The sequence below is a fragment of the Ilyonectria robusta genome, assembly GCF_021365365.1.
Source record: "Ilyonectria robusta strain PMI_751 chromosome Unknown BGZ61scaffold_17, whole genome shotgun sequence".
Lineage (NCBI taxonomy): Eukaryota > Fungi > Ascomycota > Sordariomycetes > Hypocreales > Nectriaceae > Ilyonectria > Ilyonectria robusta.
Window position 1 is genome coordinate 743,726 of NW_025764451.1, and position 16,985 is coordinate 760,710.

The 16,985-nt window shown below is 50.9% G+C and overlaps 4 protein-coding genes across 4 annotated transcripts; 3 read left to right on the forward strand and 1 right to left on the reverse strand.

The window, feature by feature from the left end:
• Positions 1-412: 412 nt before the first annotated feature.
• Positions 413-2,163, forward strand: BGZ61DRAFT_358380 (serine/threonine kinase 16; the record flags this gene model as incomplete). The annotated part of the gene is made up of 3 exons (XM_046240956.1): positions 413-1,098; positions 1,183-1,855; positions 1,912-2,163. 3 exons carry the CDS (start codon positions 413-415, stop codon positions 2,161-2,163), a joined length of 1,611 nt encoding a protein of 536 aa, XP_046101219.1.
• Positions 2,164-4,370: 2,207 nt separating this feature from the next.
• On the forward strand, positions 4,371-7,010 carry BGZ61DRAFT_358547 (thermostable beta-glucosidase B; the record flags this gene model as incomplete). The annotated part of the gene is made up of 3 exons (XM_046240975.1): positions 4,371-4,424; positions 4,490-4,561; positions 4,626-7,010. 3 exons carry the CDS (start codon positions 4,371-4,373, stop codon positions 7,008-7,010), a joined length of 2,511 nt encoding a protein of 836 aa, XP_046101220.1.
• A 715-nt stretch (positions 7,011-7,725) lies between these two features.
• BGZ61DRAFT_590679 (uncharacterized protein) lies at positions 7,726-12,174 on the forward strand. Its single transcript, XM_046256645.1, has 3 exons — positions 7,726-8,355; positions 8,418-10,569; positions 11,527-12,174. The coding sequence occupies exons 1-3, from the start codon at positions 7,925-7,927 to the stop codon at positions 11,965-11,967; spliced, it is 3,024 nt and encodes a 1,007-aa protein (XP_046101221.1). The 5' UTR covers positions 7,726-7,924; the 3' UTR covers positions 11,968-12,174.
• A 1,182-nt stretch (positions 12,175-13,356) lies between these two features.
• On the reverse strand, positions 13,357-15,793 carry BGZ61DRAFT_551266 (uncharacterized protein; the record flags this gene model as incomplete). Its single annotated transcript, XM_046255494.1, has 1 exon — positions 13,357-15,793. The coding sequence occupies one exon, from the start codon at positions 15,791-15,793 to the stop codon at positions 13,370-13,372; it is 2,424 nt and encodes an 807-aa protein (XP_046101222.1). The 3' UTR covers positions 13,357-13,369.
• Between the last annotated feature and the right edge of the window lie 1,192 nt (positions 15,794-16,985).

The following is a 16,985-nucleotide window of genomic DNA, read 5'->3' on the forward strand; positions in this document are numbered from 1 at the left end:
CTCATGATCTCAAATGAGGGGATTCACTTGTACAATAGGTGGAAGTTGCCACCAATTAGAACAGCGGATCTTTCTTCTCCCCACTCCACTGATAAGCCCAATGACACCTTGACAAGAGATTCTAATTGGCTATCTGTATACTTCAGTGCTTCTAGTAGTGACCTGGAAGTTGCCACCAATAGAAACGTCTTTCTTTCCCAGTCAAGCCCATGTTTTCAAACTTCTGTGATCATGATATATTATACATTGCTGCCATCACTCTTCCAATGTTAGATGTGCCTACGTTGTCATTCCATTGGGTCCCCTCTCTATCCTCCCCGCAAAACCCCAGCTGCCTTGTCTCTTTTCCCCCATTCCACCCGCCTCCACCATGGCTTCACCCTTCTCGAATCGCGGCGCAGACAGCAATACCATGTGGCCCCCTGGCACGGTGCGGCTTGAGAATACAAGTGCACCGGCAGGACAAGACTTGATCCTACAGCCGCGACCATCTGAGGACCCCAACGATCCCCTTAATTGGCCTCAGTGGCGCAAGTTTCTCAACATTGGGCTCGTCTGTTTCTACGTCGCCATGGTCGCCGAGTTCATCAACGCTGCAACCCCAACATGGGGCCCAATGAACCAGCAGCTTGGGTTCAGCTACGAAGTGCTCAACGATAGCTACGCTGCTGGCTGCGCTTCTCTCGCCATTGGTTCTCTTCTGCTTATTCCCTTCGCCCTCAAGTTTGGCCGTCGACCACTTTACCTCTTCAGTACAATGCTCCAATTCGCTCTTAGCATTTGGTCTGCTAAGATGCAAACTATTGCCGACCTAATACTTATTAACATCCTTCAATGCTTTTTCGGAAGCTTGGCTGAGGTCATCGTCCAGATGACTATTGCCGATGTCTTTTTTGTCCACGAGCGTGGAAGGATGAACGCACTTTATGTTTGGGTGTGGCTGCTCTCGAGCTATCTTGGGAGTCTCATCGCGGGATTCGTCGCAAAGGGCCAAGGCTGGAGATGGGTTTGGTGGTGGAATGCCATCTTTTTCGGTGTTTCCATCTTCATCGTCGGCTTTGGTTACGAAGAGACCAAATTTTGTCCATCCTCACCTTCGTCAACGTCGGATCCGCCACCAGAGGCTGATGTCAACACTGATTCAAAGTCCACTCCAACTAGAAACATCAACGATGCAACTAGCGACTTTGAGAAAAAGTCGACAGATATGAAAAAGACTTGGTCGAGTCAAGGCGTCGCAGACCTTGCCTCAATTCCAGCAAATGAGGAAGCCATGGCATGCAACATCACCCCTGTCGCAATAAACCCCGATATTCCTCGAAAGACCTACTGGGAGAGGCTAGCCATCACCACTACCACCTCATCTTCCAGCCAAAAGAACGACTCTTTCCTTCGTCATATGTATCAACCTCTCATTTTGTTGACCACTATCCCTGCCATTGCCTATGCCGCACTTGTATATGGTATTTTGGTAGGCCTAGGAGATGTCATGTCAACCACTTTGTCGACATATCTAACCCAGCCGCCATATAATTTCACTTCAGACCAAATTGGTCTCATGAGTTTGCCCAGGATGATCGGTGTCACAATTGGAGCCTTAATCATAGGCCCGATGAGTGATTGGTGGATCATCTATCTTTCTCGTCGACGGAATGGCATCTACGACCCAGAGATGCGATTGTGGTGTATCATTCCGTTCCTCTTATTTGTTCCTACAGGAGCTCTTCTTTTCGGTATCGGTCTGAACAATCATCTACCCTGGCCCATTATTGCAGTTGGACTTGCCCTATACAATATTGGCGTCACTCCAATCAACAGCCTTGTTATCACATACCTAACAGACTCATACAAAGAGGTATGTTCACACTATCATTTCTTGCATCTGTAGGGCCAATGTTAATAAGTAAGCAGATTATTGGCGATGCATTGGTTGGTGTTACGGTCGTACGAAATACCTTCAGCACTGCATTCATATTCGCTCTCTCGCCTTGGGTTGCCGCAGTGGGTATCAAGTACGTCTTGGTGACGATTCTGCTAATTGCATGTGGGATCCTTATGCTTTTTGGTGTTTTTATTCGATATGGAAAGACTTTTCGAGAGCGTAGTGCTTCACGATATCAGTACTACGCTCTTCGGCAGTACAATGAGAAAGGTTTTCACTGAATACCCACACACTGCTGTCAGAGTAATTGATGCCTCGTTTAGGGTGTTTTGGTTGAATAATGTTCAGTAGTATGTTTTTATCAAGTATAATGGAAATCCTTACGCTCAACAACTTCTCACCCCTTCCTTAGGAAACTCTTCGATCATTAGAGTATAGATTTATCACACTTCGTATTCTTTCATTTGAGGCTGAGATACACAGAAGAAAAGACAAACTTTATTCAGTATCCATTAGTACGATATACTAATAGTAGTAGCAGGCATAATTGTTTGCAGACTTCCTTAACGTGTTGTTGTTTTCCCCCAAATAAATCCAGGCCTACGCTCCTTCTCAGTTTCCAGCTTCTACATTAAGTAAGAGAAGAAGAGTATATAGCTTGTAAAGTGGAAAATAAGCGGTGTGGGATTAACCAGAATCCGTTGTGCGGCTGTCACTTGGCCTGGCAAGTCGGGCGATAAGGCATCCTAATGGGTTGGAGTGGCTGGAACACCACCGCAGCCGGAATCTTCCCAGCAAACCACCCCGAACGCTCAGTCTCTAGTTGGAATCAAGTTGTCCTGTGGCCGATTACGCCTCTATAAACGCTATTGTTTAGCATAAACGCTTAGTAGAATTGCACTCACATCATGGGCTCGAGTAATCATAGTACCTATAGCCAGTCACAATCAAGTTGCGCTGTTGCTAATGACACCTCAACGTACCCTCTTCTTTAGCGGAAACTCCTTAAGTTGAGTAAGAAGGCATAACACCCCTATCTCTGCCTTTGAAGAGGTGGTGATACGACCTGTAACCGCGTCGCTGCTATAACTGACTTTTCTATTGCACCTGATTCATAACTTCATCATTTGAAGGCCAATTTGCTTTTAATTTCATCTCCACAATGAAACACTTCCAAGCTCATCATGTCCGAAATCTTGGCCAAATTCCATGCCTCCGCGGCTCATCCTGCACGCGCATACCCAGCCGGCGAGAACGTTAGTGTCAGGGCTCGAATACACAACGGGAGTGAAGAGGTCAGATAATAGCTGCTCGGCAGCTAGGAAGGTAGTGGGGGTAGTGGTGACTGTATTGATCTCTGATCTTTCTGCTAACAGGCGGCTGTCCCTAGCTATTTGTAGCTGATATCAGGGCTTCCTTCAGCATAGCTGCAGCTACGGGATGTAGATTTGCTAGTCTTGACCAAATCCGGCGTTTTGACATCCCTTGCATTCCGGCACCTGACAGTTAGAAAGGACAACATAGTCTAACCCCGCACTAATACTCAGAAGAAATGTCTTTAATGTTGCGGGCTTACACCACACACTATGCCTCTTGTGATTTTTGCTCCAATTTGGCTGAGCTGGATGTGCACCCTCCGCAACCTAGTCAAAACGATGATACAATCTCGCGTTAAGAGGACTAGGGAGGCCATTAGCTTCCGCTTGAAAATTGTTTGATCGAGCAAAATGCACAGATTGAGATGCTTAAAGCACTGGTATTGTAACAATTAACTTGAAGTTGTACCGCCACATAATTTCACAGTGATTTTAGTTATTCCAGGGGAGTTGAGATTCCCCAGTCACCCATCAGACAGAATAGGCTGGGGTACTTGAAGTTGGGCCCCTTTCACTGCAATTTTAGTCATTCTAGGGGAGTTGAGAGGCCCCACTCACCCATTTATTGTGGGCACGGAATCGGTCACTTCACTTCACTGCAATTTTAGTGCTTCGAGGGGACATTGACATGGGGATTCAATTGTGTGGGGTTTGAGCACGCGCGGGGATGGTCATGTGTTGAAGGAGCAGGGAATCAGGAGAGCCGGGGCGGATCATGGCCCGGTATCCCGAGAGCGGTGATGGCTTCACCAATCGGACTTGGAGAATGGCAGATCCTCGGATGCTCTGGGGCAAAATCAAGGCAAATCCACGGAGCGGTGAATCCATGGAGTATCTCCAGGCGTCTCAATCAATCCCATCCAATGCTTTCACTCCACAATGACGCACTATCCCAATTGACGGGGAGTCTCGGGTTTCTAGGCTGTGTCTGGGTCGTTCTATAGTCGTGTATGGCCTTCTTGGGTGGCACATGGCCGGCATGGACTGTTTTCGTGGGGACGAGGACCGCTTTACTACGCGTGCTATATAAGGTGGGCATCGTCACCCATGCCAGCAAGATGTTGTCTCATCCCTATTCCTTCCAATTCCTTCTGTAGCGTTCAACGTTCATCATGGCTCCAACCGACGTCAACGCAGTGCTGTCCAAGTTGACCCTTGACGAGAAGGTGCGTCGAATCAATAACTCTCCATCAAGGCCCCAACGTGCACCGTTGTTAACACATTCCCATAGATCTCCCTCCTCGCCGGTTTCGATTTCTGGGAGACTGTCCCGATTGCCGAGAAGGGTATTCCTGCACTCAAGGTTAGTATAACGGGAATCCAATTCCGAAGAACCCGAAGGGAACACGCTCGCTAACTATCACCAGACTAGCGATGGTCCTAATGGCGCACGCGGAGCTACCTTCTCAGGCGGCATCACTGCAGCCTGCTTCCCTGCCGCCTGTAGCGTCGCCTCTACCTTTGACGTCGATATCGCTCATCGCATCGGTGTTGGTCTGGGAGAAGAGACCCTGACCAAGGGCGCAAGATGTCTCCTGGGTCCCACCATGTGCACCCACCGCCATCCTCTCGGCGGCCGCAACTTCGAGAGCTTCTCAGAGGATCCCTATCTGGCCGGAAAGCTCGCCTCTCAGAACGTCCAGGGTGTTCAATCAACGGGTGTCTCTGCTACCATCAAGCACTTTGCGGTTAACGAGCAGGAGACCCAACGTCTATATGTTGACGAGATTGTCAGCGAGCGTGCTCTCCGTGAGATTTACATGAAGCCTTTTGAAATTTCCGTCAAGGAAGCCAACCCCGGTGCCGTTATGACTGCTTACAACAAGGTCAATGGCTACCATGCTGATGAGCATCCCTTTCTCTTGAAGCAAGTCCTGCGGGGTGAATGGGGCTGGGACGGTCTTATCATGAGCGACTGGGGCGGCACCAACTCTACTGCTGAATCCCTTAACGCTGGCTTGGATCTGGAAATGCCTGGTCCCACCCGTTGGAGAAAGACTGAGCAAGTTCTTGAGGCCATCAAGGCTGGCAAGCTCTCCGAAGAGACCATCAGCAACAGGGCTCTCCATATCCTCAAGTTCCTGGAGCGTCAGAACTGCTTCAACAACCCTGCCATTCCCGAGGAGAAGGCTATCAACAAGCCCGAGCACCAGGCTCTCATCCGCGAGGCAGGTGCCAAGGGTATGGTCCTCCTCAAGAACGAGGCTGGCTTGCTACCTCTCACCAAGGAGAAGGCCCGTGGCAAGAGGATTGCCGTCCTCGGCCTTGCCAAGCAGGCCCTCGCCCACGGCGGCGGCAGTGCGTCTGTCAACACCCACTACAAGATTACTCCTTGGGACGGTCTCCACGAAGCCTTCAAGGGTGAGAATGTCGAGTTTACCTATGCCAAGGGTGCCCATACTTTCCGCCAAATGCCCCTCATCTCGGACCATGTTGTCGGTGCTGATGGGAAGCCTGGATTCACTTGGCGAACTTATGACATTGGCAGCTCTGAGCCTACCAGTGTCACACATGGCCACCCCAACTCCGAGGTGTCTCTGCTTAACGGCATGGAAGTTGTCAATAAATCGAGCTCGCTTGAAGGCACCTTCACCTCTCCCGAGTCTGCCACTTATTACTTCACTTTGACCGGTCTTGGTCCCTCTAAGGTTACCATCAACGGCGAGACGCTGTACGAACAGAAGGATAACAGCTCTGACCCTATGGGCTTCTTGCTTGGTGGAGTCGCCGCTCCCATTGTCAAGCTGAACCTCGAAGCCGGCAAGGAGTACAAGATCTACATCACCAGTGCCCCGCCCGCTCCCCAGGACGGCCAAGACCTCGGTATTCTCGAGGGCAAGACTGGTGTCCGCTTCGACCACATGTCGGCTGCTGAGCATGACAAGGATATCCTGACGGAAGCCGTCGAGCTCGCCAAGGCTGCCGACTACGCCATTGTCTTTACTGGCCACGAGACCTTCTGGGAGACCGAGGGCCAGGACCAGCAGAGCTTCAACCTTCCCAAGGATGGCAGCCAAGACCGCCTCGTTGCGGGCGTTGCCGCCGCCAACTCCAACACCATCGTCGTCAACTCGACCGGTGTGGCTGTAGCTATGCCCTGGCTCGACCAGATCAAGTCGCTGGTTCAAGCCTGGTTCCCTGGTCAGGAAGCCGGCAACTCCATCGCCGATATTCTGACTGGCGCCCAGACCCCGGAAGGCCATTTGACGGCCACTTTCCCCAAGCGGATTGAGGACTGCCCTGCCTATGGCAACTTCCCTGGAGAGTACACTGGTCGGCAGCTGACTGTCAAGTACGCTGAGGGCGTCTTCGTTGGTTACAGACATTTCGACCGCCTATCCGCCGACAAGGTCAACTTCCCATTCGGCTTCGGCTTGTCATACACAACCTTCGACTACTCCGGCCTTGCCGTCAAGGAAACCGCCGCCGACCAGTGGACCGTCAGCGTCAACGTCGCCAACACAGGCTCCGTGAAGGGAGCCATCGCCGTGCAAGTCTACGTCGGCAATGCCAAGACGTCACCAGAGAACCCGATCAAGGTGCTCGCTAGCTTCAAGAAGGTGACCCTCGAGCCGGGTACCAACGCAACTGTCGAGCTGCCTGTCCAGGGCCGGGATATTTCATTCTGGAGCGAGGAGAAGCAGCAGTGGGTGCTTGAGAGTGGCGAATATAACTTCAGCGTTGCAAAGAACGCAGCTGATTTGGTAGGCACCACGACGGTTAAGGTTGCTGGCCAAACGTATGCTCCTTGAAGTTTAGATACATAAAATAGATCACTCTGTATATAGAAACGCTATACACGTCGTTGCAACGCCACGTTCTCGTCCCTCACGGCCACATCTGACCCGAAGACCCGTTGGCATAGAGGCGTTGTGGCAATTTTATCTCGCCGCCTGTCATAATACCCCCCTCTTTCACATATTGACATATTTTGATGCTGGCCACTCCCAATTACCCACACATCGGGGATCGAATAGCTTTAGCTTAAAACAACACGTACCAACACAGGTCTGTATTGCGGGAGATGGAACGCCCCTCGCTAGATACAGTTCGACATCCAAGTTGATCTCCGGTTAACATTTGAGTAGACATTTTTAAGGCACGCAGAATCTTGTTTTTCTCTTTCAGCCGCAACTGATGGTTGAAAGGGGCCCCTACCAGCATAGACAGCAGGGCATTTTAATTTTATTGTCCAGTTCATTGCATGTTTTCTCTCTGCCGAACCATCTGGCTTCCTTGTGATTAGCATGCTTCCACCGCATTTTATTAAGTAAATCAACTCTATTTGCTGGCAAGTAACGCGGGAAGGCCATCACGTCCCTAAAATACAGCGTAACAATACAAGGCTGTAATGGGTCTTGTGGCACACTGCATATGCACTGACACGTAATTATCCCTTGGCACCAAGATTGGAATTGTGGCCCGAGTTTAGCCGGCACAGCTCTTCTCGATCTTATCAGCCCAACCCGCCAAGCCAATGTCAGGCTGAGCCATTTGCTCATGCGGCCTGAACAAAAATATGGCTCAAAGCCATTGACGAGAATCGGAGCGGTCACAACAGTGCAACGCCTTAAAAGCGCCTGCGGTTCCTAATTGGCCCACGGGCGACTGAGCGCCGACCTTCAGAATCAGCCTCGCCTGCCCTACAGATGGAGGCCGAATTGTCATGGAAGCCCTTGTCGCCCTCGCCCTTGCGGGAAATGTCGCCCAGTTCATTGAGTACTCAATCAAAGCTATCTTAAAGACGTCTGAATTATTCAGCAGCGCGAGCGCCACAGTGGAGGAGATGGAAGACTTGGGGGATATTGTGGACAGCGTGAAGCAATCGCTGAAGAGTATCAAGGGCTCCAAAACCACCTTAAATAATGACCACGTGCCGGATTTGGTCTTGGAAAACCTCAATGCGAGCTGTCTTGCTATATCTGGCAAGATCATGACCATCCTAGATGGTCTCGAACTTAATAATGATGACACCCGCTTCAACAAAGTCATGCAAAGGGCCAAGGCTCTGGCAAAGAAATCCGAACTGGATGAACTGTGCCGCAGGTTGTACAGCCTCCGAGATCAAATATCCTCCCACCTTCTCGTTCTAGTACGGTGAGCACTCTCTACTTGTGGCGGAGCTGTAATTCTTAGCGAGCCTGCTAACCGATGCGAAGAGAACAGCAGCAGAATCTCGCCCAGAACCTTCTACGCTTCGCTTCGTCAAGCGAAGAGTATCAAAAGGCGATGGAAACTAAGCTCAACAAAGTTATAGACTACCTTGACTTGATCTCCGAACAGATTAACCCCCACTCCCAAGAGATACCTGCTCAGCCCTCTGGACGCCGCGGCTCAAAGCTTTGGAAACGGGACGTCCCTAAAAATACCAAATTGCAACAGACGTCGTGGGATACTGACCCTGCCGAAGCCCAGAACTCGCTGAGACTAGAATTCTTGCCGATGGACAAATACGTCACCGAGATGGAGCAATTATTCGAGCAAAAGCGGAAGACTATTCTGGAGACGCTGCACTTTAGCCAAGTTAAAGAACGGGAGTTTGCCGTGGCCGAGGCCCACAAGAACACCTTCATGTGGATTTTCAACGAGACGGGCCAGAATAATTTTGTCGCATGGCTTCGGGACAGCGACGACCTTTACTGGATCGCCGGCAAGGCTGGATCCGGAAAGTCTACCCTCATGAGGTTTCTCACAGACTATCCAACCACGAGAGACCTCCTAAAGCAATGGGCCGGTAAGAACGATCTAATCGTGGCTAAGCACTATTTCTGGAACCCCGGAACTGCCATTCAAAAGTCCCAAGAGGGCCTATTTCGATCAATTCTCCTGCAGATTCTCTACCAGCGCCCTCAGCTCATCCCCGCCGTGTGTGCCGATCGATGGAATGCGCAGTACGGGGACGTCTTCAATCCCTGGAGCCGGACAGAGCTGATGGCGGCATTTGTGAGACTCGGCAACATGAAGATGTTGGGATGCAGGATTTGTCTCTTCATCGACGGGCTCGATGAGTACGATGGCGATCATGCGCAGTTGGTGAGCTTAATCCGTCGCATCGGAGCATCACAAGATATCAAAATCTGCGCATCCAGTCGGCAATGGCTGGATTTTTCTGATGCTTTCGAGCACAGCGAGTGGAAGCTCTACTTGCAAGACCTCACCCACGACGACATCCGCAAGTTTATCCAGGACAACCTGAACGAGGATGTGCGCTTCAACAAGCTCCAGCAGCGCAACAAGACGGCCGCGGAGGGGCTCGGGCTGGAGATTACTGAACGCGCACACGGTGTGTTCCTCTGGGTCTTCTTGGTAGTTCGCTCTCTCCTTCGAGGCCTGCGAAACGAGGATGATATCTCAGACCTGATTCGACGATTGCGGGAGCTTCCGAGCGACCTACGCAAGTACTTTGACCGCATGTTCGTCACCATCGAGGATGTCTACAGGGAGAGGACGGCCCGGCTGTTTCTCACCATGGCTCACGCCTCGACCACCTTTCCCGTGATAACTTTCTACTTTATGGACTTGGGCGATGGGTCCTATTCGAGGGAGCCACTGCGTTTCCTCAAAGACTGGCCAGACGTGGACCTCGACGAGGCCGAAGTCCTGGGAACCAAGAAGCGCCAGCTGATAGCGCAGTGCAAGGACTTGATCTTTATCACACCCGAGCCCGGTGCCGGTGTCCTGTTTTCCGAGCGCGTCGGCTTCCTCCACAGAACTGTCATCGACTTCCTACACACGGTAGACGTAAGGTCGAAACTGCTGCAGCTCGCCGGTCCCGATTTCAACCCCAACAAAGTGCTGCTCGAGACCAACCTGGGTCAGTTGAGTTCTCTGATTCACCTGCATGGCAGGACGTTCATCCTCCCGCATCTCCAGCAGTGGATCCTTGGCAGCCTGTACTACGCCCACGTAATCGAAGCTTCGTCTGGGATTCCCGAAACGGATGCTCTCGACGAGCTTGAGGCTATCATCATGAAGGCATTCGCGAGGTGGGACTTCTCGCACGCTATGGATTGCTTTTTCAAGAAGCCCGATATCACGTCTTTTCTGGAGTTGTCCTGCCAGTGCGACCTCGCATCGTATGTCTGCAAGAAGCACCCGCAGTTGACGCCGAGCCTGTTGGATACTCTTGCCCCAGGATGGAGGGACCCGTTTGAGATCCAACAGCAATCCAACTTTGAGATCTGCAAGCGGGAGAAACTCAAAGACCCCAACACCATCTGGAGACTTAGACGCCAAGCCTATGCTCAGCCGATAACTGATCAAAAGCCAGCAACGGAGGTGGGATGGTCTCCGGAGCAAGATAGACAGCCCGTGAGAGCTCGGGTTCCGGGTCCGGTAAAGACTAAGGGGAGGGTTTCGTCCAAGTTCGGCAGGATGTTTAGGCGAGGGCTTTTCTGAAGTAATAGCCGGCCTTGGAGCATTTGAGACTTCGACGATTGTGTGTCCAAGACATACACCATTACGTTTTACTTCTTGCCACTCATAGAATGGGTGGTGCAACTTGAAAACTCTGATACCAAGGTAATAAATACAAGAGCATAATTAAGAACACTGACGATCTACGATTCTTCGTGCAAGGCCACATGCGTATATGATGGGAGCAGGATACGTTGCACAATGACAAGGCTAAATATTGGAACCGGAGAGATTGGATTGGCCGAAGGCAATGGTACATCAGATCAGGAAAAGAGTAGACTAGATGATGGGCAACGTGAGTGGCTCGAATTCCTTCTCGCTCGGGAAGCGGACATTCCGTGGCAGCTCCTGCTGGTGGCATCAGGCTCATTAGGGGCAGAAACTCCAACAGTGTCTGGACAATTCGACTTCCAGGGTTCATGACACATGACCCTAACAAGGAGGGAAATGCCGAGATGAGAAACCGTGGAATTTTGGGGTTGATGCGGTGTGTAGAGCAGACGAATGATGGGCCGATTTTCACTGGATGGGATCCAGACTATGTCAACCCTGACCGAGAAAAAAGGGAGTAGTGGCGACGAGACAGACGATCTTGCCCGGATCTGTTGGGGACAACACCTCACGAGCTAACGACGGCCACGTTGCGTTAGGCAAGAAAATTAATTTTAATTAGCATGGCCGCTAATGCTGATATTCGGCTCGCCTATTTAAAAATACCTCACACTGGGGGTAAGACGGCACGACTGACGGAGCAACTAACAGCTCCGTTGAAGAACCAGCTTATGGCAATCAGCTTCTTACTTTTGAGAGTCCGAGACAGATGTGGAATGCCTAGACTGAACCCTGCCAAAGCATCCCCCTCAGAACAACTATAAGAGGCCGCTCAACGCATTGAAAAAAGAAAGAGGACTCGTCAACCTCAACTATAATCATCGCTCCTTGAAGGTCAACACCAACACCCAGAAACTCATCATGAAAGTGTCTTCCATCCTCGCAGCCGCCGTCATGGCCTCCATGGCGCAAGCCTGGACACTCGATTTCTTCGCCAGCAAGGGCACCCAAACGAAGAAAGTCCTCACAAACGGACATGAAAGGAACAAATGCACCAACCTTCGCTCTGATTACAACTGGCCTACAACTGAAATCCATTTCAACCCCGAGACTGGCGGTTGGCCGGACGCAAAGGGATACACCGCCTACAGCAAGACCAACTGCAAAGGCACGGCATACTACGGGGTGGAAGGGAACCAGTATATGAAGAAAACCTTCAAGAGCTACAAGGTCACGGGCTAAAAGTCCTCGATGTATTCGCATCATCTTTGAGAGGGAGTGAATTGAGTAGCACCAATGTTTGCGAATGCTAGGAAGAGGCAAATGGCTCTCAGTTGAGAAGAACACAAAGATTAGAGAGGCCTGACGAGGAGGTTTAGAGGAAAGAGGAAATGGGTCACGTGGGAGTAGTCGAAGGAGTAGGAATATATAGATAATGCCATATCTTCCGATTGTCTAATAATTTACCGCAGACGCGTCAGTGGGAAGGAGGTTGGTTTCCAGACAGTGCTCTCGTAGTTGTCTATGTTGTCGGCCCGCTCTTTGTTATCTCCAACCCATTTGTCATAATCAAGAGGCTAAGCAAGTAGCAGCGATGTAAATTCGAGACGGCATTTCTTCTAGGACATGGTACATACCTAATTCGCACGCATCGCCCTTGGTTCGACGGATGGCTAGGTGCCGCTGTAGTCTGTAACGAGGCTGGTTGATTCGATGGCCATCTCAGGAGCAAGAGAGGGGGCATCTTGATGCATTCTAACCGTATGCTTCTGACAGGGGACAAAGCGGACTGAGCCTCACCGAAGAAAACAAACCCCCTTCTCGATGGAGCGTTCTTTATGTACTTCATGATGGACTGCAGTCATAATGTGCAAGTTGGTCAATCTAGATAGGGAAACCAAGGCATACTTGCTATGGACTCTGTCCTCACTCTTTCACTGCGTAGTAAATAAATTCGCTCAGGAGACTGAATGAGGAGACCTGAAAACGTGTATCCGGTAATAATCAACACGACCGGATGGGCCGTGAAGGTGGTGGGGGTGGAGTAATATTACCCGCAACCCCAGAACGATGTACGTCCAGATACCCACAAAGTGCGTGATACGCACGGCAGTTTGAAAAGACGGAGGAGGAACCGAAGTGTGAGAAACCGACGGCAATGAAATCGAGCGCGCGGTTGCTACCACGAATGCCTTTACTAGAGGCCATTCGTTTCCCGAGTCCGTTGATCGTAGCCCGAATGTGGTAATCAAGTTCCGACCCATGCATGCTAGGGTCGCTCTAAGTGTTGTTTTAATTCGGCGGAATATGCCCACACCACAAAATAGGAAGGTGGACACCTTCTATCAAACGCAAGGTTTAATATGTATTGAGTATGCGGTCAGCAAGGGCAAGGGTTGAGTCCGGTGAAGCTATACACTTTGGGGAAAGCTGATCTTTTTGTTGCTGGGAGATCCTTTCAAGGAAATTCTCTAGGGCTAGGAGAGCTCAGGGCGCCAGGACAGGGGCTCATGGGATCATCTTTGGGATCATCTTGTCTTCATCAAATCGGATCAAGAATTTACCCGTCTTACGGAATGCAGCTTCTTAATTTGTCGATCTCTATTTCAATGCCTCTCACTTCTTTCATCCTCCGTGTCTCAGTCTAGCACTCCAACCTTAGTGCAACCCCAGCCCAACCCACCGCAGTCGCACACTTCTTGCAGCAGCTCTTCCCCTCCCTCTCGGTCTTCGTCGCCAGCTCTGTCACCCTAAACACAGAAACCCGATCCCCCGCTGTAGAGCTGATCGCCCAGCCGCCAGACACGGGCGGCAAGCGAGGCCAGCGCGGAATGCTACCTATCACTCTTGTATTGCCGGTGCCGTCGGTCAGGAGGGCACGATATGTCCCATCGTCCAGCTCGGCCACTGAGGTTGAGGAATTCTCGAACCCTGGAACAGAGTGCACAGCGACGAGGCCAGGAATGTCAATGTTGTGGAACCGGCTGGTTGTTGAGGTCGTAGCGGAAGTCGAAACAACTTTTTGCTGAAGATGATCATTCGCAGCATGAGACGGGAGGGAATTATCTTCCTGGAATTTTTTTCTCGATTCTGAGTGCGTGTGGATCATACCCAGCGTATCAATAGAGGTGGTTTCAACTCGATCTTTGAACGTAGTGATAATTTTGGCCCCCAGAGCGGTTCCAAGTAGTCGATGAGAGATAGAACCAGGCTTCTCGAGCACGGCTACTCTTTGAAAGAGTCTGCTGGTAACGGCTACAGAGCCAAGTGCCCCACGGCTGATCTTTTGCAGCGTAGCGCCTTCGTCACGAGATCGAACGGGAAAGACAGCGGGAACAATTACCTGGCCACTGACTGTAGGGGCAACGACTGAGACGGCGCCTTCTAGAGGCTGATGCAACGTCACGACGTCTCCAGCCTGGACGTCGGCCAGAGTAATCATCGAGCTCTGAAAAGCCGCCACTTTGTCTATGTTGTCGACCCAGATCGGGACCGGATCTGGGCCCCAAGCCGGATTGAACGTGCCAAAGTGCAAGACCCAGGGATCGACATTTATGGGACCGACGCAGTCGTTCATTATCCTGGTGTCTCCATTCGTGAGGTTCCCTAAAAGGTCATATTGTGCTGCTGGTGGTAGGCCGAGATTGACGATGCGGACGCCGCGCGTGGTGCGAATGAGGAGCGTCACTCCTTGGCCGAGACTGTTCACTATTGATGATATCGTAGGGGGTAGAGTAAGGATGACAGCCCCAGATGAGGAGTCCAAAAGCGGGTTGACCTGGTCCTTTGCAGATTCTGGAGTGAGTACTTCCGTACTACATATCTCTCCTTCATCCGACAAATACACGGTTGCTCTGGCGGAATATCCGGTTGGCGCATGTGATTGATCAGAATCCGTACTGCTGCACCATATGTATTTCGTGAAACGAGTCTCCGGGAATGGCTCTAAAGTGATGGCGAGGATAGAGGTGAGAGTGCCAGGAATGTCGTCCACAACTCCGCCCACAATCATGCCGTTCTGGTCCGCAGTAATGGTCTTGTAAGCGAAGACGGAAGAAGCAAGCCCGAGAGGTGTCAAAGCCTGCTGTAGCATAAACTCCGTCGGCCCAACGGGCATGCCTCCGAACGTTGTAGGGTCAAACGCGGCAATGAGCTTCTGTCGCGCAAAGATGTCGTACGGCAGCGGAAGTGCAATGGGCAGATCATTCGCATTGACGTCTCTCAGGTCCCAGTTCACAAGCTCCTGCAAAGTGACAGAGCCGTCCTTTCGGGGAAGAACATCCGAGGCGAAGGAAAAGTCGACCGTGATGACAAAGGCTGCAGTGATGGCGTATCCCATGCCCACGGGTATCGCGATGCCAATTTTGACATCTACGTGCGGCAGGTTGTTTTTAGGCGCCCAACCTTCGTATGGTTGAGTAGCTCCTATACCGTTTGTCTTCATGGTGTTGTAAAGACCGGCAAGCTTCTTTGCAGTGAGCGTCAGCATCGTTGGCGCGTCCAAGAAGATGCACCAGCTCTGGCTTAGCTGCAAGTGATCAACAGCCGCAGTGTCTGGGTCTGGATCGAATCTCAGAAGTAGACTGTCTCCCATCTGCTGTAGGCCGTGCGTTTTCGGAGTATCAATGCCGAGCTGCGAGAAGAGGGGAGAGAGGTCGGCGGTGGTGTCTCCCACGGCCTGTCTAAGTGCATCCCGAATTGGCTGAGCGAAGATCCCGAATTCGGGATCCGGGTCGCTGTCATCGTAACTGAATAGCAGACTTGTACCATCAGATGTGAGCTGTAGGATGATTCGTATTTGGCCCAACGGCACGAGAGCTTCCGGAGGTGTTCCATTCACATTCGAGTCTAACGCGTCCCTCGGGACGACAAAAACATCGATAGTGACGTGGATCAACGCCAAATTGTCACCGTAGGTTATAGTAGGAGGAGTAGTTGCGGAGACATTGATATGGTCGACATAGTACGGCGGGAAGGGAGCTATGCAGGTCGACACAAGCCTGGATTGTACGGCTCCTGCGATAACTTGTGCGAGGATTTGCTCCTCAATCTGGATATCAACACCCATGATAGGGATAGATGATTAGAAAGGGTTCAACTCTCATGAAATGGATCTTCTCAAAATGGAGGGTGAAGATATTATCAAATGTGTAAAGAAAGAGTCTGTATTTATGCGCGGGAATGGTTGCTTCAGCCGCGGCTGAGATGTGAAGTCACCAGGACTATTATGGTCACCCTCCACATTGACGCCACCAAAAGGTGGCTTATATTTCAGGATGCCGTCAGATCCGGCTTCCATCTCAATTAGGCCACTCGATGAGACACCTCTGCCAGTCTTGCTCAAGCCCGCCTTGATGACATTCTGTCTCCTCTGCGATAGGAACGAGGAACCGTTCCCTCGATGATGCGAGAAGCACATACATAGTAAATCAAGCAGCAGAGCGCAGTAACCTTGCCAGCAAAGTTTCTACTGTACTTAGACTCGCCACATTCTAAGCCATCATTATCAAAACCCCGTTGTTGGATGGTGCCTAGGTGGTGTAAGATAAAACTTGTCTAGTCCTTAATTTTGTGGCGTGTACTAGCTGGTCATCCCTGCGGATGAGCTGATGTATCGCCGACACTTGCTGCAATGCTGCTGTTGTCCTCAGCTCCGTTGAACTGCGGCGAAGAAACGCAACACTTATACAGTGGCTTGCAGGATCTTCTCCGAGTGCTCCTTAACCCCTCATTCATCTCGATATACTTAAATACCAAGGTACCTTGTGGAACGAATCTTCGAATAAATCAACTTCCTCAGTATAACAAATAAATCCTACGTGATGTCTGTCGCCTTAGCATCTGCATTGCGTAATATGGCGACACCGCCCGGGTCTTGCTGTTTGCGAACTCTGCAAGGTACCCGTCCAGAAGCTCAGCAGCAGCCACGAAGTTCAGCTGAGTTTCGACGTGGCGTCGCTCAAAGGGCGCTATAGATCTAGACCGCAATCTAAACGCGCAGGTTGGAGAGTAGCCTAACAATTGATAGCATGACTGACCTACCGTACTGCTAAGCATTGTGGGTTGCTGCCTGAACTGTGACGTCTCATTCCATTGACTTGCACAATTCGACCCATAATGGCCTTTTCGACTTCCCCGCAACCTGCAGTGTTAGCCGATGACCGTGATGATAATCAAGAACTGCGCTATTTGTCGTGAAGCCACGCCAAGAGATACCTAAGACAGCTGATCTGCGTTCTAATCAGCATCAACCTGCCGAA

Bases quoted from the DNA above. Each gene is read 5' to 3' on its own strand.
- BGZ61DRAFT_590679 (XM_046256645.1), top strand. From the start codon at position 7,925: ATGGAAGCCCTTGTCGCCCTCGCCCTTGCGGGAAATGTCGCCCAGTTC. The intron at 8,356-8,417 runs GTGAGCACTCTC...ACCGATGCGAAG, and splicing joins CACCTTCTCGTTCTAGTACG to AGAACAGCAGCAGAATCTCG. The intron at 10,570-11,526 runs GTGAGAGCTCGG...ACCCTGCCAAAG, and splicing joins CGGAGCAAGATAGACAGCCC to CATCCCCCTCAGAACAACTA.